Source organism: Camelus bactrianus, chromosome 2 (assembly GCF_048773025.1).
Source record: "Camelus bactrianus isolate YW-2024 breed Bactrian camel chromosome 2, ASM4877302v1, whole genome shotgun sequence".
In the NCBI taxonomy this organism is placed as follows: domain Eukaryota; kingdom Metazoa; phylum Chordata; class Mammalia; order Artiodactyla; family Camelidae; genus Camelus; species Camelus bactrianus.
In genome coordinates this window covers 92,266,493-92,289,846 of record NC_133540.1, presented here as the reverse complement: position 1 = coordinate 92,289,846, position 23,354 = coordinate 92,266,493, and the positions used below count along the sequence as shown (strand labels likewise).

The 23,354-nt window shown below is 34.3% G+C and overlaps 2 protein-coding genes across 15 annotated transcripts in view; one reads left to right on the top strand and one right to left on the bottom strand.

The window, feature by feature from the left end:
* The window catches only part of LIN54 (lin-54 DREAM MuvB core complex component), a 63,230-nt gene extending 50,338 nt beyond the window's left edge, over positions 1-12,892 (top strand). For all 9 annotated transcript variants that reach the window (XM_074346334.1, XM_074346362.1, XM_010950272.3 and 6 more), the window contains exons 6-13: positions 175-248; positions 609-806; positions 1,963-2,054; positions 2,865-2,936; positions 3,847-3,949; positions 4,112-4,249; positions 7,740-7,942; positions 10,043-12,892. In XM_074346334.1, the coding sequence (XP_074202435.1) occupies positions 175-248; positions 609-806; positions 1,963-2,054; positions 2,865-2,936; positions 3,847-3,949; positions 4,112-4,249; positions 7,740-7,942; positions 10,043-10,244 (1,082 nt within the window). In that variant the 3' untranslated portion in view covers positions 10,245-12,892. The remainder of the gene's footprint in view (positions 1-174; positions 249-608; positions 807-1,962; positions 2,055-2,864; positions 2,937-3,846; positions 3,950-4,111; positions 4,250-7,739; positions 7,943-10,042) is intronic.
* Positions 12,893-13,287: 395 nt separating this feature from the next.
* THAP9 (THAP domain containing 9) overlaps positions 13,288-23,354 on the bottom strand; it is a 21,798-nt gene continuing 11,731 nt past the window's right edge. For all 6 annotated transcript variants that reach the window (XM_010950278.3, XM_045513037.2, XM_045513030.2 and 3 more), the window contains one exon: positions 13,288-19,845. In XM_010950278.3, the coding sequence (XP_010948580.1) occupies positions 17,856-19,845 (1,990 nt within the window). In that variant the 3' untranslated portion in view covers positions 13,288-17,855. The remainder of the gene's footprint in view (positions 19,846-23,354) is intronic.

Sequence of the window (23,354 nt, the reverse complement as noted above, 5' to 3'; positions counted from 1 at the left end):
TAAAGAATTTTGAAGGTAACTACCTTGATTAAAGATTTTTCCAGATAGGAAACCAGTGGAATTCTTTAAGCTCTTTCATGAGGATATTGTGAGGCAACTAAGTATCTTAAATGTTTTAAATCCTGTTTTCTGTAAATAATTTTCTGTTCTTCTCCTCCCCCCTTTTTTACAAAGCAAAGCCAGTGGTTGTTAATACCACCCCCGTGCGGATGTCAGTTCCACTTGTCTCAGCACAGACTGTCAAACAGGTGAGTATTACATTACTTCGTCTCTTGGCCTCTCCCAGACAATTTACTTTTAAAATTGAAAGTTAAGATTTAAGGTTAAGACATTTATTTATTTGTTTGTTTATATTGAAATATAGTTGATGTATGATATATATGTTACCAGTGTACAATAAGTGATTCATCACTTTTAAAGGTTATACTCCATTTACAATTATAAAGTATGGGCTCTATTCCCCATTTTGTGCAATATACCCTTGTAGCTTATTTTATATATAATAGTTTGTAACTCTTAATTCCCTAAGTTTAAGAGATTCATACCAAACTGAGAAGCTGTAAATTTTACTTTTATAATCATTGATATAATCATTCCTTTCTTTTTAGGTTGTTCCCAAACCAATCAATCCAACTTCACAAATAGTTACCAGCAGCCAGCCACAGCAGCGGCTCATCATGCCGGCCACGCCACTGCCACAGATCCAGCCAAACCTCACCAACCTCCCGCCAGGCACTGTGCTGGCACCGGCTCCGGGCACAGGAAATGTAGGCTATGCAGTGCTTCCAGCTCAGTACGTGACTCAGGTATGGGCAAAAAATTAAGTCATTGCATTTCATAAAGGCTAATTGGGTCTAAGATGTCTAGCCTATCACATTCTAAAACTACTCAAAAACATCTAACTTAGTGTTGGAATGGCTCTTTCCAAAACCTTGAAATGTTAATGAAAACTTCTAAAGGTATTTTTATATCTTTAGCGTTTAGAAATAAACAGCACAGGTCAGGTTTACAAGTCAGACAATTTGGAGCTGAGAGCAGTTTGGTGAGAGGGCAAGATCATGCAGACATAAGAGAAAATAGGTTGAGTTAAAATGAGCAGAATCCCAAATCAGTTTAGAAAGGACCATGCTCTTCCTCACATGTGAATATGATGCCTTTGACTTGTTCTTGGAAAATAGATTGTGAGATGTGTTTCCAGGTGACATATCTTTAGTGATCTGTCCAGATCTGGTCATCTTCAGATGACATCTAGCCATCTTTGGAATCAGAGCCACATATTACCTAGAGTTGGCTGGCTTGGCGTAGGAATGCTGCTTTCTAGGAGGCAGACAGAAGTTTTCTTTTTCATGTAAGAACCAAGCAAATTAGCATCATGTTCTAAGCTACTGAGTTGACCTACCCAGATTGTAAGAGAGAGAGAGGAACAGGAACCTTTCTGTGTACTTTAATGAAATGTATTTTGTAGTATGTTATGTGCCTACTGATTAAAAAAATTAATGTTCAGTATTTTTATCATTAGCATCTCTTTTCTTATGTTTAGAAATCAGTATAAATAAAAACTTATTACATATGTAACTTCTCATTCTCTATAACTCGTGATGAATGATCAGTATAGTACCTGTTTTATTTGCAAGTAGACACATTGCGTTTTCCTAGCTGGTGCACGTTACTACAGTACTTTTGGGGCGTTCATCTAGAATTTCCTAATGCTGGCATACTTACTCCTTTGTGAAAGAATTTCTTATATTTGTACCATGTAGTACTTCAAAATGTTTACATTGTTTTCACCTCTGGTATTAGTTTGGGTCTTTAGAAGAGTTTCATGAGGTAGTATATTTATATGAAATTCTTCATTCTGTTTTTCCTATTTTAGTAGGTGAATGTGTGCTTCTTACTGATCACTATATCTAAAAGTATCCATTTTTGTAAATATGATCTAAAATAGCTTTTTTTTATTTGTAGCTACAGCAGTCTTCATATGTGTCTATAGCAAGCAACTCAAACTTTACTGGAACACCTGGTATCCAGACCCAGGCAAGGCTTCCATTCAATGGGTGAGTAGTTGAATATATGTAAATTAAGTTGTTGGATCAGATTAAATAAAGCATCAAATATATGCATTTCAAAATATATGTATATGTAAGTATTTGATTTTTTTTCCCTTCAAAGACATGTGGGCATGCCTCTGTGGTTCTTTTTATTTTGAAATACTTTAAACAGAAGTTGCAGGAATAGTCAGAGAACTCCCAAATTATCTTTTACTTGGATTCATCAGTTATGCCACATGTATTTTATTACTTTCTCTCTGTCTCTCTCCTCTTTCTCTCTCATCCTGAATATGTTTTTTAAATGATAGTATTTTTTAAATTATTGTTAGGTCTTTGCTTTTTTGTTTGTTTGTTTTTTAATCTGTTAATTGCTGCCTTTGCAGTATTGTTTGAGAAGCAGTTCTTAGTTAATTACTTGGAACCAGGCTACCTTACCTCTCCCCTTCCAAATTCCAACCTCACACACCCTTTTCTACTTACTACCTTTTATAATTGACTCCTAAAGTCTTTAAGAGATTTCAACTTTAGTTCTCTCAGAAGGAAGAGTATTTTTTGTGGAGTGTTCTTTAGAAGCTGTTGATAACTTCCTTTTCTTTTTTTTTAATCCTTATCTTGGCTCTCTACCTTTTTTTTCATCTTACAACTTGCTTTTGAACTTAATGTAAATGAAACAACATAGCAAACTTTTATTAGAGATGTATACAATTGTTAAAGCTTTATTTTAGGAGGAATTTACAGATTGGAGACTTTTCTAATTTTAAATAGTTATCTTTAATTGATTAAAATATATGTCTTTTGTGTGTGTGTCCATATTAGCATAATCCCATCAGAGTCTGCCAGTCGGCCCAGAAAGCCCTGTAACTGTACAAAATCGCTGTGTTTGAAATTGTAAGTCTTTTTACTACTGTTTCCTTATTTGATATAACTGAAAATGCTTCTTTTTTTTTTTTTTGGTGGGGGTGGTAAATTAGGTTTATTTATTTTTGATGGAGGCACTGGGGATTGAACCCAGGATCTTGTGCATGCTAAGTATGCACTCTACCACTAAGCTCTACCCTCCCCACTGAAAATGCTTTTAAAAATAAATGGACTTAACTAAAAATTCATAAGAGACCAACTTCATAAGTCTAAGTAAAAAAACAAGTGAATGTTTGAGCACATATGACAATGTAAAAGTACTCTTTCCTTCATTCATTCATTCATTCATTCATTCAGAGTATTTACCATGGGTGAGGCACTGGAGTAGGGGTTAGGGGCATAGCAGTGTGAGACACATGTGGTCTCTGTCCTTACTAGTAAGTTTGATCTTATTTATGACCTTTATATTTGGTCTCCTAAATGAGTAGTTTTTTAAATCGTTGATTAATTTGCTTGTTAGTACTAAAGTAAGAGATTTGATGTGAAACAGTTAAATGAAAGCACTGGTCTTATTTATGGGTGTTTAGAATCCAAAGAAACATGACAGTAGTTCAGGTGAGCAGGTTCCACAGGTATAATATAGCCCATGTTTTTCCTTTTTCATGTTTTTGAAATAACTTACTTTTGGGGCACATGAAATCATGTAGCTTTTGTGCTGAGAGCTGTTACTACTAGAACTTAATTTCTAAACTAAAATTTTAGGAGCTGGTGACTTTTTTGAACCTTGTCATGTGGTTGACAATCAGTATATGTTGTTAACTCTATAAGTAGGTGACTCGAGTACATTTCTAAAATGCTTTACTGCATATACAATGCTATTAAATAAAATAATTTCTAGTTTTGTGTAACAGTATGACTTACACTGATTTTTATATTCCAGATATTGTGATTGCTTCGCAAATGGTGAATTTTGCAACAACTGCAATTGTACTAATTGTTATAATAACTTGGAACATGAAAATGAAAGGCAAAAAGCAATAAAGGTGATTATTTTTTATTTCATTTTATTTAACTGATAAAAATTTCCAATTTTACCTGGTTTGTCTTGAATGCAAGTATTTTACACAGAAAATTAATTCCCTTTGCAAAGTTTAAGTTTAATCTACTATAACTAACATCGCTTGATGTTTGATCTGTTTTGATAGGCATGCCTTGACAGAAATCCAGAAGCTTTTAAACCTAAGATAGGGAAAGGAAAGGAGGGAGAATCAGATCGACGTCACAGCAAAGGATGTAATTGCAAACGATCAGGATGTCTTAAAAACTACTGTGAATGCTACGAGGTGAGGTGCTGGGTGGGGAAAACAATCTAACCATCTTTTGAAAATAACTTTAGAAAGGGCATACAATAAAAATTGACTTGGAAATTGGGAAATTGACTTTGCTATTGCAGTTTGAAAATGTGCACAGTCAGCCCAAGAGACCTAATTTGAGGGAGGACCTACTTTCTGGCCTCCCAAGCAGGGTTTCAGAGGAGCACTACCTTGGTTTTGTTATTAGAGCTTAGGGTCTCACGAGCTGACTTACCAACTCATAACTCCTTGGTCATTATACCTGAAAGTATGAGAATCACAGCACCAGTTTATTGATTTTCAATAAAAATAACATCAAAGTGGACCGGAAACTCTATAGTAGTGGTTCTCCACTAGGGGTATTACGACCCAGTCTCTTTCCCCCACAGCTTTTTGGAAATATATGTGGATAATAAAATAGCTACACTCCAGGTTGCAGTCCTGAAAGTATAGACTTCTCTTGCCCCATATGCCAATAGTGCCCTGTTGAAGAACACTGCTCTGTGGAAAACTAAGTTATGTTGAGAAGTTTGTGTTGTGAGCATAGAAGTAGCTAAGGAGGAATATGTAATAGCTGGATGAGGTTTTGGTCATTGTGAGGTGATTGCATCCATTTTTACTATTTCGTCACCCCACTCAATTGACTGTTTTGGTTTATTGGTCGGGCTACTTTTCTGGAAAATATGTATTGAAACTATTTTGACAGATGCCATGTAAATCATCTGCTTCTTGTTTCAGACAAAGTACTATATAGTTTATTTTTTTCATTTTCAAAGCTTAAATAAAACAATCTAGTCATGCCCAAGATTAATACTAGAAGACTATTACAGTTTTCTTGACTCACCCAAAACTCTTCACTGACAGTCTTTTGAGTTGAGTCATTACTATTTCTCATCTATTAAATTTTTATTCTTTCAACTTTCATATTCAGAGGGAAATTGTGTTTTTAGTTTTGGCAGAAGGCCTGGCCTTGCACTTGGTGAAGTGATGCCAGCGAAGACGGCGCTCTCCCCAGCCAGGTTTGCTCGGCTCCAGGAGCGAGTGCCTGCGGCTCCATGCCCGCCCTCACCCAGCGTGGCATAGTAGATTTTCTGTACTGTATTCTGTCTGTAGTGAATAATTTCAGAGGGCAAATACTCCTTTCAAGAGGTATAGTAAAGTAACATTTTGTTAGTCCTAAAGTCAACAGGAGTGAAAATTGCATATAATCAAAATTATTTTTGAAAGTCTCTTTAACAATGTCTCAGAGTCCAACAAGTCAGTTTTTCATCCAGTCTTGGGAAAGACTGACTCTTTTGTTTGAACACCTGATGAAATAGTGGCTTCAGTTCATAAACCATGTCATACAAAAATTGTCATGAATATGTAAAAATGTAAGCTGTAAAACCAGGCCCACAAAAAAAAAAGAGAAAATGGAAACTGATATGAAGCTGGGTCAGAAGGGCAAAGAAACCCTTTCTTGCACATGGCATCGAAAAGTCAATATATACTAAGCATATGAAATTCAGACAGACATAAACTAATGATTTCATTGAACCGGTTGACCACTCTGTGAATTAATAGATGTAGAAAAGGCAGCGGACTGGTTGAAATATGTTAGAAAAGAGAAAGCTGCCCTATCTATTATAATAAAATCCTTTACAGTCAGGACATAACAGCATTTAATAAACAATGTGTTGTTCTAAAAGACCAAAATGTGGGAAAATTTGAAATACACTGAACTTTGACTAGCAGTGGCTATTTGACTCACTGTTAATTAGCTGTAACGTCTGACAGTTTGTGTTCATTGTTGGTCTTTTGAATTAAATTGTCTCTTGTGGTCCATTTGGTTTGCATCTGGATAACACATTCATGTTCCTTTCACATGCCTTTCAAGGCTTGTTGATTGAATGAGTGACTGTCCACATCATTTAAATGATCGTGATCATGCCTTCTCTTGTGACCTTTCTCCCCCCTTCTTTTTTTTTTTTTGCCACAAGGGAAGTTGAATTAGCAAAGCTAAATTGATGCCTTGTTATTTTAATTTCTTCCTCCTGAGTTCCTATTAGACATTATTAGGATACACTTTCTTATAATTCTTAAAACTTAATCCGAATTACCATTATTGGTATATCCTCCCCTTCCCCCAGGTTAGGGATTTTCCATTAGACACTTACTAAGTATTGCTTCAGTTGGGTTCCCAGACTGGCCCATAGTAATCCAGTTAACTAAAATGTATCTCCATTTTTCCCCTTGGTAAATGGAGTTTATTAGTGTATTGTAAGAAAGGAACAAGGTAGATGTGTTCATAATACAATGTTTGTATTGCTAGATCCTGTAGAGAGAAAGGACAGTAGGTTTGTTAATTTGTTTAAATTGATCTGGGTTCACTGAAGAAAATGCAGCCAACAAAATATATTAAAATTTACTAGGAGTCTGGGAAATGTAAATTAAAGAGCAATGAAATCTTACTTTAACTCTTCCCCCACGTCAGATTGGTAAATATTAAAAAGAGTTATAATATACATTGTTAGAGGGCATGTGGGAAAGGCTTCATTTTTACATTGCTGATGAGATGTGAGGTGTTATATAGCCTTTTGACAAAACAATCTGGCCGCATCTATAAAACTAAAATACATGTACCCTTTGACCGGTGAGCCCAATTCTTCTAGCTCATAGAAATAAAGGCATAATATATAAAAAAATCTTATGCGTTCTTTGTAGAACTCAAGATCTGGCAACAAAATAGGAGAGTGAATGCTCAAATAAAATGTGGCACAGCCATACCAGGGATTACTACCCAGCTGTTTAAAATAGAGTGAATTCAGCCCCTGCCAGATCCCTTGGAGGGAGAGATTCCATGAAGTATAGTGTGAGAAAAGGGAGATGCAGAAAAGTGGGTATCATTTACATAAATGATTATGTAAAACAAACTAAGAAAAAGGAGACTTCTATATTTGTGTTTTTCATTAAATATACACATAGCTTAGATATTTTTACATGAAAGGACACACTGGTTTAATATAAACCATTGAAGTGTTTGGGAAATCTGGAGAGGAGGTTTAGGAAGGAGGAGGTATCAGTAATAAAAAAAGTCTATGAAATCCCTTTAATGTGATATTGTGTGTGTGTTTGCATACATAGGAGGTTATCAGCATGCTAATGGTTGCTGCTTGAGGTTGCTGGATTCTGAATGACTTATTTTTTAATATTGTAATGTATCACTCATTTTTTAATAAATAATACATTATTTATATCAGGAGAAAAATCTATAGTAAGGGGCAAATTGATGTGGGAGGCCTCAGACAAACATTGTATATGGCCCAGGATGCCTGACCTGTCCACATGCATAGCTGGCCCCTTTGGTGTTTGTCAGCAAGAGATGCTTCCACTTTATCTTATGTCAGTTGACTAGCTAATTCTATTATCTACTGATTTATAGTCTACTGTACTGATGTCTTTTGGTTTTGATTCGTAAGCTTTGCTTTTGTACATCTTTCAGGCAAAAATAATGTGTTCCTCAATATGCAAATGTATTGGCTGTAAGAATTTTGAAGAAAGCCCAGAAAGAAAGACATTGATGCACTTGGCAGATGCAGCCGAAGTAAGGGTACAGCAGCAAACGGCAGCAAAGACTAAGTTATCCTCTCAAATTTCAGACTTGCTTACTAGGCCAACACCAGCTTTGAATAGTGGAGGAGGAAAGTAAGTCAATATTTTAATATCTTTTTATAGTAAGATATATTCATTTTTGGTAAAGTTTCCTTTCTGGGGCAAAATTGAGCTCATACTTTGGGTTGTTGCAAACCTGACTTTTGCATTTTCTATCTTTAATTACTTGTAAAGGAATTGAAAAGTAAGAGAAAAACCACTGTCAGATGTATTGTACAGTTCTAAAATGCGCAGTGTTGCTTTGGGTCACTGTGCTTAATTTAATTGGGTGTTTCCCTGCTAAAATGAGGTAATTATGTAATTCAACAAACCCTGAAGAAAACCAAAATTTTTATACCACCAGGTTGTGTCTTATCCGTATTTTTGCACATTCTTGCCTTCTCTTGCCTTTTCTGTGCCTTGTGGCGCTTGCTCGACCCTCTTGGAGCACCTCCTACGCGCCGCGCTGCTGTAGCTCCGTACTTCCCTGGATTGCCGAGCTCCGGAGCAGGAGGCTGGGGCTTTACGGTCAGGCCGGCCTGAGTTCAGACACGGCCTGTGTTCTGTAATAGTCTGCGACTTTGACAAGCACCTCACCTCTCAGCCTCACCTCGGGTTTTCTTATTCTTCAAATCACCCTTACCACGTGGCTGTGAGGTGTAAAGCAAAGGGCCAGTGCAACATAGTTTCCTGACTTGGATTTGTATTAGTTTGTTAGAGGTTAATTTGAGGAATTATCAAGTGGAGTGAGCCTTACAAATGGTATTTTATTTAAAATGCCTAAGTTGAAATAAGCTACAACTTATAAAACCTATAAAAGTAAGGCTTTTGTACAAAATATTTCAGACATTAGTTCTAAAGAACTCTTACAACTGGAATATAATCAGCAAAAGGTTCTTGACTGAATGAAGTGGAAGCGGGCAGACATCTTAATGAGGGGTATGATGGGATCCTTCCTGGTCTCCTGCTTTCAATAAACCTTCAGAATATGAACTCATCTCCTTGTGGAGATTAAAGATACTGCTAAACTAAAATATTTACAATTAATTTTTCAACTTGGGAAAATGTTTGATATTATGAAGTGTGAAAGAGCACAAAATGATACGTTATGGTCAAAACTAAGTTAAAAAAATGTATAAAAAAAGTTCTACCAGCATGCTAACAAGTTTTTGAGTGGCAAAAATTTGAATTTTTTTTTACTTTCCCGTAGTTTCCAAATATAACATGTACTATTATTATACTGTATTACTTAATTATGTTTTAATACCTTATTGTAATATTTTAATTTTATAATATTTTCTAATTTAAAGTCCTTTTTGTATTTTAAAGATTGCTATAAAACTGTAGCAGCCCAGATCCTTACCCTGTCTTGACATAGTGGACCTTAATTTCAGACTTGTTTTGTTTTGCAGTTTCTATCAGTGACTGCTCTTACAGGTTGTGGAGTTAGTGGTTAGATTAGGGACCCTGATTTTCTCTCTCATAGAATTTAAGACTTAGCTACTTATAGCAAGCCTCAGGATGTATTGCTCTGTTAAGTACTCAATAGTTCAGGTCTTTATGAATGAAATTCCACATATAGAACAGCATTTGGTGACCCCATTGTTTTGTTTTGTTTGTTATCATGAAATAATGCACAAGTCTGGTGTGCTTTTTTGTTTTTTACAAACACTATATGGGACTATGGGAGAGTGCGTTATTTTCTGTGTTCAGGAGATGGTGCTTTCAATGCCCAGTATTATTCATTCATTCAGCAGATACTCATGAAGTGTCTCTGTGTGTTGGGAACTATTCTAGGCAGTGAAGAAACAACAGTAAATGAAACAAAAATTACACTTGTAGAGTTTACATTCATGCATTGGGAGGAAAAATCCAGTCAACATGCAGAATTACATCTTTCAGTTACCAGATAACCTTGTCTAGATAGTAAGATACGTATTTTATATGAAATACTGTATTTTAAAAATATACTCAATAATAAAACCAGATGTTACTTTTTAAAAGCTCTTTAGGATGTGCTTGCGTTTGTTGCAAAAACTGTGACGTTCACTGTGCTTGGTGAATCATGAAAATGTCGACAAATCCCCAGGAGAAAGGGTGTCAGCACTGTTGTTGTTATTCACACCATCTCTCCTTTCTCAAAAATCATTTCAGATTGCCGTTTACATTTGTAACTAAGGAAGTAGCTGAAGCCACGTGTAACTGCCTCCTTGCCCAGGCAGAGCAGGCAGACAAGAAGGGAAAATCAAAGGCAGCAGCTGAACGGATGATACTTGAGGAATTCGGACGATGTTTGATGAGCGTCATCAACTCTGCGGGAAAAGCAAAAAGTGACCCTTGTGCCATGAACTGCTAACTCTTGCACAAAGAATGGTGAATGGAAATGTACGGAAAATTGAAGGTGCAGGGACACTTGATTTTCTGGAAGATAGTTTAACAACTGTTGTATTGTTAATTCAGTCCCTCTGAGACCTGAAATTATAATATTGAAAGAGAAGAAATTTTAAATAAGGAAATTAGTACATTTGAAATCTTAAGTTAAATCTGCTTATGCCCCTTCTAAATTGAATTTTTTCTTTATTGTATTATATAGATTATTAATTTGCTTGGGTTTCTTAAGAACTAGATGTCCTTTCCTTCTGATTCTATTGATAAAGAACAATTATAAATTGCTATAATTTATAGTGTATGGCGTTGTATGACTTTGTTCCAGTAGAAAAAGCCAAAGAAGCATTGGCATTACCCAGTCATTATTTAGTACTAAATCTAGAAAATCAGCAGATAGAGAAGCATTGGCATTACCCAGTCATTATTTAGTACTAGATCTAGAAAATCAGCAGATAGAATGTCTACATAAACAGATTCTTACAAAAAATATTCAAGTGACATTTTGTGTTTACAAATGCACTATCTTTTTAAGAAAAATCAGCTTTTTAGAGGGCGGATTCTGGAGTAATATCCTGTTGCCACTTTGGGAATTGTCGGAAGAGGAAGTAATCTTTAGGCACACTTTTAAAATAAAAAAATTTTTTTTTAAAAAAACAAGTGAAGTGTTAAGGGACAGTAAATAATTCTCAAAGGACGGGCAATTTGTTTCCATGATAAGGAGTGACTAGGAAATGCTCTGGGATGTTTCCATTTTCTTTTGAGGAGGTGGTATGTATTTGAAATAATAAATTGTCAAAGTGATTACTGGGTACTATTAAAATGAAAGGCGCATATGAATAGAAGTAAACATATCTTTATTATGTAGTGATAAAGTAGAACCTCACATAATTATCAGGTGTAAATTTTGGCTTGGATGGATAAATAAAGAATATTGAAGCTCAGATGAATTTAGGGAAGGATTTTTGATCTATACAAACAGTTCTCTTTATAGGCTTTTGAACTAAGAGGTTTCAAAACAATATATTATCTTTTACTTGATTTACTCAAATGGTCCTAACAAAGCTTTCAAAATTGTAGGATTTCTTTTTATAAGGGAAGCTTAATATGGCATTATTTTTAGCCAGTGGTTTGGTAAGCTGAAGGTATGAGTGTTTTCATACAATTACTAAAATAATCTAAATCATTTTTGGTAATTCAGAGTTCAAAAGCTTTATGAATTTAAGAGCCTGTTTATAATAGGACTCTGGATTTTATGATGAGAAAAAACCATGTTGGAATTCAGGCATTTTGTTGGTTACCTTAATCCTCAGTAATTATTAGTAAATGATTATTACATTTCCTACAAGGAATCTATAGTTGTATGTATTAAGTGTGTATATATGTTCATATGAACATGCAAGATATAGGCAATAGAAATTAAGTAATCCAAAAGAAGATTCCGTTATTCATTATCTTCCTTTTGAAATTTGGATTTATACAATTATAGTGCAGTAACTTTAAATGTAGATAGTGCAGACATTCTTAGCACCTCAACCTAGTATGTTTAATTAAAATTTGTATAAATGTAAATTAGTGTAAGAGGATAAAATAATATCTAATCAAGTTATTTTTCAAAAAAATTACCACACCTTTTTGGTCTAAATCTGAACTTTGTTCATTTTGTACATATTCTGTGTTTAATTCTAATTGCACCTTTGTGATGTGTATTTATATACAGTGTGCAGAAAATGTTTGTGAAATTTGGATTACAATTGTAGTTATGTATGATGGCATTGCTTGAGAATGTTTTGCTTGTAAAAATTTGAAGGTGCAATCAATCAAATGCTACTAGTTTTTCTGATTTTCAAGAAGCTATCTAAAGTATTAAGCCTTTTTCTTCCTGTGTAGTACTTACTAAACAACTTTTTGTATTTAGGCATTTGCGTCAAATTGCTGAACAAGATTAATATCCACATTAATTCAACAATTTTAAAAGACTATTTGGGGAGGGTTGGGTTTATTATTTTTTAGCTCTATTTACATCCCAAAGTAGAAAGATTAAATTTATATTTACTAGAGCTATTCAAAGAATACACTTTTCTATATTGTAAAAACAGGACAGCAGAGTAAATCAAAAAATAAACATTTATACTATTCTGTAAAAAAAGATTCTGCATTTTTTCTTTAGTAACACTACTTTTAACCATTTAATATGCAAGAAACTTTTAAATAATACCTGATTTTAAGTAAATTTGACATTACTTCTGAAAGCACACAACTAAAAAAGCTGTATCATTCTGCCCAGTTATTAACATAAATTGCTTTGAAATGAGAATATGTCTTCTCTTTTTTCTACTGTTTCTTTTAAAGGCAGAAACTCAGTCTACTCTTTCTTTTAATGTTTGGTATTTTTATGGTGAACACCTTTCTTTAAATTCCTTTTCTCTCAAGAACTAAAAGCAACCTGTAGGTCTTATCTCTGGATTATATGGGAAACAGAAACATGTTACAGGTAATAAAATAAGTGGAGCAGTGACTTTGGGGGAGACTGCTTTAGCTTCCCCATTCTTTGATCTGGACAACTGACATTTTCTCAGTCTTATGTAAAATGTGAATAAAAACGCCACTAGAAAAGTTTTCTATTTTTATTGTTTTATAACACAAATAACTAAGAAATGAATCCGTGTTATGTAAATACAGCTTTCAAAACAGAACCTCCAGCCCTACCTGTGGTCATATTGCATCCCTTAAGTATTTTATATAGGAATTCTGTAGCAGCAACCCAAAGGAGAGGGAAGCCAGTCAGCTAGAAAGCCTTTACTATTAAAATATGACTTAGAACTGTTTTTTTTCCTTGTTTGGACTTCTTTAATGCACATTTTGTCATTATCTATGGACTAAATGTGAGCTTTTTATGGTCCAAATGATTTTATAAATTGTAAGATATAAAGGCTTTAATTAAAAAATTTTTTAGTTTAATGAGAGCATATAAGTCATTTTTAGTTTACTCAAAAGCAGTAAGAAAGTTTAAGTATCTTCAGGGTAACGTTTATTTTATACGGCCACAGACTTTAACATAACTATAATTTATAATTATACTAGTAAGTGAAATCTGACAATAAATAAAAAGAATACATCATGACCAGGTTGGGTTTATCTCAGAAATAAAGGTTCACTCAACATTAAAAAAAAAAAAAATCAATGTAGTTCAATGTATTGGCATACAAAAGAAAAACCATGTGATCATTGCAAAAACTGCAGAAAATAACCTTTTGAATATACCTACTAGATTGTATGCTTTAAAAGGGCAAATACTGTGGTATGTAAATTATCTCAATTTTTTTCCAAAAAAAGGTGTGGAAAAATCATCTGATGAAATGCAACACACCACTTATGATTAAAAAAAAAACAAAAACAAAAAACTTCAGCAAACTAGGAATAGAAGGGATCCACAACCAAAAGAGCCTACAGCTAACCTCATATGAATGGTGAAGAATGAATGTTTCCCTAAGATTGGGAACACAACACTCCTCCTGAACATTGTATTTAAGGGCACTGTACAATAAGGTCTTTTTATTAAAAAGGCCACAGATGAGAAATGAATAAATATGACAATATCTATTTGTGGATGATGTGATTTCCTATATAGTAAAGTCAAAGGAGCTAGATAAAAAGGTACTAAGACTAGTGAGTGAGTTTTACAAAGTATGCAAAAGTGTATTTCTACACAGTAGCAATGAACATTTAGAAACTAAAATTCTAAAATTATCATTTATAGTAGCACAAAACATGAAATGTAACAAAAGTACATACAAGATCTGTATGTGAAATGCAGAAAACACTGATTAGAAAATCAAAGACAACCTTAAGAAAAAATACGTATATATACACACATCATGTTCATGGATTGGAACATTCAATATTGAGATGTCATTTCTCCTCAAATCTCTAGATTCAACGTTAACTCCAGTCAAAGTCTCAGCAGGGGGTTGTAAAATCAAGCTGATTGTAAAGCTTATATGGAAAGGTGCAACTAGAATAGTCAAACATTCTTGAAAAAAGAATAAAGTTGAGGACTCCTTCCTGACTTCAAGTCTTATATAAGGCTAGTCAAGATAGTGCAGTATTGGTGAAAGACCCACAGGTCAAGGAAACAGAGCCCAGAAATAGATTCATATATATGTGATCAGTTTTTGGCAAGGGTTCATAGGTAATTCACCGGAAAACAATAGTCCTTTTAACAAATGGTGCTAGGATACCCATATGTAAAAAAATATGAACTTACAGTACACACCAAAATTAACCAAAAATGGATCATAACCTAAATGCAAAACCTAAAACTGCAAAATATCGACAAGAAAACATAGGAAAAATCTCTGTGATCTTGCATTATACAAAGATTTCTTAGACATTAAAGTAAGAAGTATGAGCCCTACAGAAAGAAAATTAGTATACTGGACTTATCAAAATTAATGTCTGCTATTCAAAACACTAAAAAAGTAAAAGCTACATTATCTTTAAAAACTGAATGTTGTACACTTTTAACATATAATACTGTACATCAATGATACCTCAGTAAAATAAAAGCCACAGACTGGGAGAAAATATTTGCAAAGCACATCTGATAATGTACTTCTCTGGATAGAATATACAACATTCAATAAGAAAACAACCAACCTTCCAAAATACAGGCAAAAGACTTGAACAGACATTTCACCTAAGATTATGTGAACAGCAAATAAGCCTATGAAAAGATGTTCAGCATCATTAGTCATTAGAAAAGTTGGAAATGAAAGCCACAATAAAATATCACTGTACACTTAGAATGTAACTGTACACTTACACATTAGAATGGCTAATTCAAAACAAAACCCTGACAATACCAAGTACTCGGAAGGAAGCAGAGGAACTGGAACTTTTCCTACATTCCTGGTTGAGGTACAACATGGTGCATCACTTTGCAAAAAAAACCACTTACGGCAGTTTGTTATAAAGTAAAACACACTTCCCATGTGACCCACTGTATGGATTCAACATTTATTATTTATCCACTTATCAGCTAGACATTTAGGCTTTTTCACTTTTTACCTATTATAATGCTGCTATGAAATCTGTGCACATTTCATTTGGGTATATGCCCTTTCAAGAGAATTGCTGAGTCATATGGTAATTCTATGTTTAACCTTTTGAAGGACTGCCACGCTGTTTTCCAAAGTATGTGCATTCCCACCAACACTGTATGAGGGTTCCAACTTCACATTCTTGCCAACACTTATTATGTCTTTTTTTATTATAGCCATCCTGGTGGGTGTGAAGCGTATCTCGTGGTTTTGATTTGCATTTCCCAGACGGCTAATGATGTTGAGTACATATTCATGTATTTATAGGCCATTTGTATATTTCCTTTGAACAATGTCTGTTCATAATTTTTTAATCCATTTTAAAAACTGGATTATTTTCCTTTGTTATTGAGTTATAGGAGTTCTCTATATATTCTGGATACAAGGCCTTTATCAGATACATGATTTGCAAAAATTTTCTACAGGTTGTTTCACTTCCACGATGGTAGAAGCACAAGTTTTTAATTTTGATGAAATGCAATTTATTTTGTGTGCCTTATGCTCTTGGTGTCATATCTAAGAAACTATTGCCTAATCCAAGTTTCAAAGATTTACTCTCTTTTATTCTGAGTTCTACAGTTTTACCTCTTACATTGAAGTCTTTGTTCCATTTCGAGTTAATACCTTTGCATGTGCACATCTGGCTATTCCAGCACTATTTGCTGAAAGTAGGAAGGATAAATTTCTGAAAGAAATGTTTGTTTTCTCCAGAGGAAATAAAGAACAAGGGTGCTGGGTAGAAGTTGTAAACTAAATCACCCTAATTAAATATGAACAAATAATTTATTTTAAAAATTTCACTGTCATATCATCATATCAAATAAATCTCACATCAGACTTGGAATACTTTCATTAGGACAAGAGCAATTAACTGTGCTAATGGCAGTGATGGGAAGATTCTTGTCTTCAATGTTTGTCCAATTTATCCAGCACTTAAATAATGCAAAACACTATTTTAACAAATTATAGAATATATAGTACATTAGTCAAATGTAACAGCAAAGAACATAAGACACTACAGATATGAATCTAGGTTTAAGTAAAGATCAAGTATAAAACTTGGATTTATATAAGCAGTAAGTCAAAGGTGGTGATTTATGAACAGGCTTCCTTTAAGATTTATCCTGGTGCATCTGAACTCATTCTGTTGCAAACAAAACTAAAACCACACTATTTAAACTTCTCAGCAATATCCCTTATATAAAATGTAGAAGAGTACAGCTCTGGTTACACTTCAAAACTTAAGCCTTTGAGGTAGAACAAGCAAAAATACATCAAAATATCCTATTTAAGAAGAATTTCAATTAATAAAACTCAACTTTTAGCTATCATTAATCTTTTACAACTCTAAGTTTCCATCTTAACTATACTTTATGAACATTCACGCAGTAACAGTAAGTAGATTTTTACATACACAGGTGAATAACATGCTGTTAATTCTTTTATCCATTAAAATACTCCAATTTGTGAAAGTTCATATACCTACATGGTTTTCTATTTATCTTTTCAAATCTGGGTGTGAGAGAACGAAGAAAATTGTCCTCGGTATTAGTCTCCATCTTCCGATTATTTAAGCTTCTGCTAAATTTCTGAAAAAATTCATTATGTAATTAAGACAAACTTTTTCATACTCATTGTCTCAACTGATCATTTTTTCCAATTGTATTAATCACATGTTACGAAATGCCATTATTCAACATTCAAAGTATGTTTCATTATTTTAGCCTCCCTGCAAACACAAGTGGACTTCAGAAGTTGAAGTAAAGTCTTCTCATTCTCTGATGAGCACTGGGTTCCTCCAATAGGAGTTAGAAAGTATCCATTCTATCATTCAAAAGTGGTACCTTGAAGTCCAGGGACAATGGATTGTGAAAATGGTATCACCTATGAAGTCCCCAACATTCCCCAGCTCAGTTGCAGCACAAAACCACCTCATGGCTCACGTGTTTACCTTCTGCCTGATAAAGCATAATTATTTCCATTTCAGGGTACCCCAGCAAGTGGATTTTTGTGGTGTTTGATGTTTAATTCAGTCTAATTTTCAAATCGTATCCTGATTTTCATGTGTAACTAAGGATTATGTTCAAGGTTTGATAGGTATCCTGTTAATATTCTTAAGAGCTGTGAACAAATGCTCTTTTAGGTAGTTTTTATAAAAGGACTCAATGTTTTGGTGGCTCCTCGTTGTCATTCTCTCATTTTTAAAGTATGTCCTGTCAAATTACTCAGTCATATAGTAGTAAATTCAAAGACAGCACCCGTTGGCTGGTCTGTTCCTACTGACTTACTGCTTTCTACATTTTGGGTAACTGAAACGCTGCAAGTCTTACCGAAGTCCAAGCAGATGTGATAATGTGCATAATAGATATTCCAGTAAATCAGAACTGCAAACTTGTCCACTGTGCAGAATGGTCAATTTGTAAAATATGGTAAGTTGAACATTAAAATAAATGTTGACTACTTATTTCTAATAAAAATTTTTAATTTATTTTAGGCCCTTCATTTGAATGGTTACTTAGCAAATGCCTGAATTTACTGCTATTAGCAAAACTTGAACATTTATCATTTGGTAAAGATGACCAGTGTTTCCTTGACAAAGTTTTCATTTCAGTCTTTTCTGAATTGTGTTTTAAAGGGGGCTGAGCTAGATCATTAGCTCTCATCTTTAAGAAACAGATTATTATATCCTTTAGTAACTTTACAAAGTGATTGATGGCACATACTTCTCCATCAAAGAGATGCTCATTTAAATCTACAAAAAGATAAATATGCCCAGAAAGCTCATGTAATATTTTCTGTTGAAGATAAAATTCCCTCTGTTGAGGAGGTAATAATTCATACACTGCCATTCTTGAATGGGTTCTTACAACTCGCTCACAAATATTTACGACTCGGCATAAACTTTCTGAAGGGAAATGCACACCATTCTCCTTTTTAACACATAACAGTGATCCAATTTTAGAGGTTTTGAGATCCGATGTATAGAGTGCACTGATGCAGTCCTCACATGTTAAAAGAGTTGATAATTTATCTGCAATGTAACTAGCACAACAGGTTAGATTTCGCCTATGATCTGACAGGTCTAGTAATGCCTCACTTAGCAAACAGTCAGACCAGTCGCAGCAAATATCCTCTTTGTCAAAAAGAGTCTTTACAATGCTGACACCGTACTGACGCTGAACTGTCCAAAGGGCCAAGTCTGTCCTTCGAGCAATTGAAATGTCAAGGATGCTTACTTCACTTAGAAAAACTTCATCTTGTAATCTGTATCTGGTCTCCACATTATGGTAAGCTTTCTGGAATGCCATGCAGGTAAGGTTAGAAACGGTTACTGATACCTGTCTCAGCAACTTTAGGAATAATTCCAGATGATCTTGACTGAATTTGTAAGTCAGAAGATATGGAAAAGGCATGATTTTGGGGGAAACATAATTTTGGTAGAGCCATTTTAAACTCTCAGCATTAAGCAAAAATCCCAGGAATCCCAATTTTCGCTTACCTTTAATTATTTGATTATTGCTAGTGTCAGCTAATGTAACAAAAATAGTCTTGGCTTCAATTAACACATGGTTAATTTTATTAAAAGTTTCAGGTAAGAGAGGTCCTCTAAATCCCTTTCCATAATAGTTCCTACTATTAAAAATGTCAAACAAATTGTTAATTAAGCGTAAGAAATGGATGGTCCCAGTACAGTTCTGAAAAGGAGGCAGACCTAGAGACAGCAAACATTCCAGTGCGCCCGCCACGCTCTCACTGAAGAGCTGGGCAGCACAATTCAATTTCAGTATGTGGTTTTTCAAATTTGCAAGTTTTCTTGGGATTCTCTCCAGATTCGGTAATTCCTGTTCCTCTAGTGCTACTAACTCCACAAGGTGCTGCCAGTGTGCTGTGCCGTTAAGAAAGTGGACACTCTGAAAATTCTGAAATGCATTCCTTATTAATCTAAGCAAGTGGCAAGAATCAAAGAAGTAGGCAATCTGTTGACTAGAAGATGAAGGATGCTGGAAGGTACACTTCATGTTGTCTCCATCAATATGTATCCCCAACGCTTTTGCCATCTGAACACTGTGAGCTGTAGCATCAGACGTGACAGCCAGAACTGTGATCCCGATGTCACTCAGTTTGCCAATCGTCAGGCGAAGCAACTGAGCGTGCAAATATCCAGACGCCCTGTTTATGAAAAAATAGCCAAGAGGTGTTCTCCAAGGACCAGAAATACCCACTGCCATGAGCAAAACAGTTTCTGAGGCAAGTGGCGTTTCGTCAGCGTCAAGTCTGCCAAGACCGAAGTCCATGAACCCTTGCAAGTGGTGACTGCTGGGGTCCCACTGAAGCTGCTGCTTGAGAGAGACACCTTTTATTATCAGTGAGCAATACTGATATCGCTGGTCTCCATCCTCTACTTTCCGTTGAAGAAAAGAAAAAATGCTACTGTTGAAACCAGGACCAGGTTTGCATTTGGACAACCATCTAGAAAATGTAAAAAATGAAAAATATAAAACACAAGTGAAGAAATTCAAAAAGGGAAAATGCAAAACAAAAACCAAAACAAAAAGGGAAAATGCCTTAAATGGTCCTAAAGTGGCCTCCAATTCCTGTAGAAATAAAGCCAAGTATAAGTAGCCAAATTCTACAGATATTCTCAAGCACATTCATATAGTTACCATGAAATAGTCAGATAATAGAGAAACTCAGAAACGTAGTATTTTAAGATGCAAACATACCACAAAATAATTTTAATTTCTTACTCACTCCTTAAAAGAAGTATACAAGTCAGTTGCCCAGTTTGTTCAAAATGATGTATTTATGATTTAGATCATAATCCAGCCTTACCTGTAAATTCACTGAAATGAGAACACTGTTGAAGGGGAACGAGACTTCAAGAACGTCTAGTACATCTACTCCATTTTACAGATTAGGAAACTGGGATGGAGGGAGAGGTTAAGCCACTTGGCCCATATTATGCTGCTGGTCTTGCATGAATGTGAAAGTCAGCTTTCCTGATATCCTAGTTCAGTGCCTTCCTCACTGCCCCTTACAGTATCAGAATTATGCCCTTTGGGGCAAATAGGTGTCTGCTCCTATCCAAAGCACCTACACTTATCTTAGGAGTTCTTTTATAGCAGCTCTGACCTTCCCAGACTGCTGGTTATTCTTTCCTATTACTGTTGGTGTCTGTCACTAACAGACAGAGTTCTTTTCACTTAGTTCTAATATACTCTTTCTAATTTGTTGTAGATTGGGAAAGGGAACAGCTAGGTTTAATAATTCTCTCAAATAAGACTAAATGGATTCTGAGGTAGACTGAGGTGTTCATCGTAAGTGAAGTTTGCTTTTGTAACTCAAATGACATTTTTAAGTTAAATTTCTGATTTGGGGGCTGTATTCTAGGTTGCCAAAGTTTCTTCCTGGACAGCCAAACTCTATTTAATTGAAATTTTAACATACTTCCATAATTATTTCAGGACAGGGCTTTTCAAATATTTTGCTGCAATCTAGAAGTTTCATAAACAGAATTTACCCTTACTTGATGCTACACACAAATATATGTGTGTGTATAAATATGTGTATATAAAAAGTAATGCCAACTATGACCCACTAAAATTGATTTCAAGATGTACTAAGAGGTTTGAAAAACACCATTATAGGATCCAAAAGACATACTCTGACTATAAGTAGCTAATAATTTATTTAGGATACAAAAGTATTAATCAGTTATTTATACTTAAAAATAGTGCAAAATAATAAGACAATGAGAAAACAGTATAGGGGGCCTCCATCAGTGTGCTGCAGCCCACTACTATGTTGAAAACCCTTTTCAAGTGTGTCACCAAGTTTTAATTTTTACTTCTTTTGCACTAGGATTCTCAAAGACACCAAAGACACCGTGTTACATGTGCAGTATGTAATGAAACTACTTAATGCTTCTAATAAAAGTTCTAGTTTAAATATTTTTTTTAATGTTTTTAAAAAAGCTTATGTTCTGGTAAGTTTGATTTTTAAATGGAAATCTAAACAGTATCTTAATGTCCACAACTATTAGAGTAATGTTCTGAACGTTAGGCAGATAGATATGTGGACTAGTTGATTTCTTTTTTTTTTTTTTTCAAAGTGTTGGTAACAGAGTAAAATACCTAAACTAAGTTTGTGAGTTAAAGTTGTAGGGAAGCAACTGATTTCTCTCTTAAACCAGCCTTCCCCTCTACCATTCAAAATGAAAAAACTTTTTCCCTGATTGTAAAAAATGACACATTCGTTTAAAAAATAAATAAATAAAACAATACAGAAAAGTGCAAAAAAGAAAGTAAAAATCACTGTTAATATTTCAGGGACATATCTATAGATCAAGGTCATCAATGGCCTCTCCATCTTGCAAAATCCAGCGGTCAGTTCTCTTCTTACCACCCCACATCCCAGCAGCACTGACACAGTGGAGCACTGTCTCCTTGAAATGCTTTCTACACTTAGCTTTCAGGCCATCGAAATCTCCTGGTTTTCCTCCTGCCTCACAGGCTGCTCCTGATCAATAAATGTTTATTGAATAAATGAATATTCAATATGATTAAAGAGAACTAATACTTAAGCAGAGATGTGTTAAAAATAGATACAACTTTTTAAATGAGGGAAATGAATGGAGATGTAATCAAATACGAATATATTTGACCATCCAGATTTTTTAGGATGAAATCTGCGTACTTCTAATATATTGGAATAATATGTCATAACTATGTAAAAAACTAATTGGAATAGCTGACTATTAAAACAAAATTTTGTTGATAGACAATTTTTTTGAAGTCTGGGAGAATATACACCAAACCACTAACAGTGGTTACATTGTGAGATTAGAGGAATGGAAGTATTATAAATATTTTTCACTGTCTGGTATTTATATACCTACATATTATTTCAATGTTTTATAGCAAGCATGTATTACTATCGCATTCAACAAGGTACTTCAGTTTCAGACAAAGCGCTCAAAGAAATAAGCAACTCTTTGAGTACTAAAATTGCAAACCGAAATAATGACATGGCAAAGGTTACAAAATGCAGAATGAGGTGAGAGAAAAAAACACCAGTGTGAGCTGGAATGGCCAGGGAAGATTTAATCCAGAGTTGATTCAGAACTATAGGAAATGAAGAAAACCATAGGGGGAAAACAAAGATAGGAAGTTATATGTAATGTTTCACGTAAACCGTAGTGTAAAATCAGTAAGTAATGCTTTAAAATCAGTGCAAAGGAGAGGACCTGACTAAAAAAGGTATAGGAGGAGGAGATGGCAACACAGTATCTATAAAAATGTCTCCTGCTTACTAGAAAGTAGACATTTATAAATAAGTGTAATATCTAGCCTACATGGTAAAAATCACATTATGGAAGAGAGTGAATAAGCCTACACACAAATGTTCATCTCAGTGTATGGAATAGCACTTAGAATAAAAAAATAAGAACAATGTAAATGTCTGCTAGTTAAAGAATGCCCAAATGAAGCAGGGTATGAATGCCTGACATTACGCAGCTATTCAAGATCAAAACTATGTAAAAAACTAGTAAATCTAAGCACAGAAAAAAGACTGGAAGAAAATTCCTTGTGTGTCAATAATAACTGTTTATATATAATATAGAGGAACAATTAATTAATTTTCCTTCTTTTTCTCTCATTTCTAAATTTTTATTAGTAGTATTATTTTAATAGTATGTGTAAAGGGAAATTCTCATTCTTTTTTTTTTAGTAGTACAGCATGGTGACTACAGTTAATAATACTGTTATATATATTTGTTGCTATAAGAGAGTCAATCTTAAAAGTTCTCATGACAAGAAAAAAATTATAACTATGTATGTGATGGCTGTTAACTAGAATTACCCTGGTGATCATTTTGCAATATATACAAATATTGAATACATAATTGTTGTGCACCTGAAACTAATAATCATGTTATGTGTCAATTACATCTCAATTAAAAAAAAGACATTTCCCCC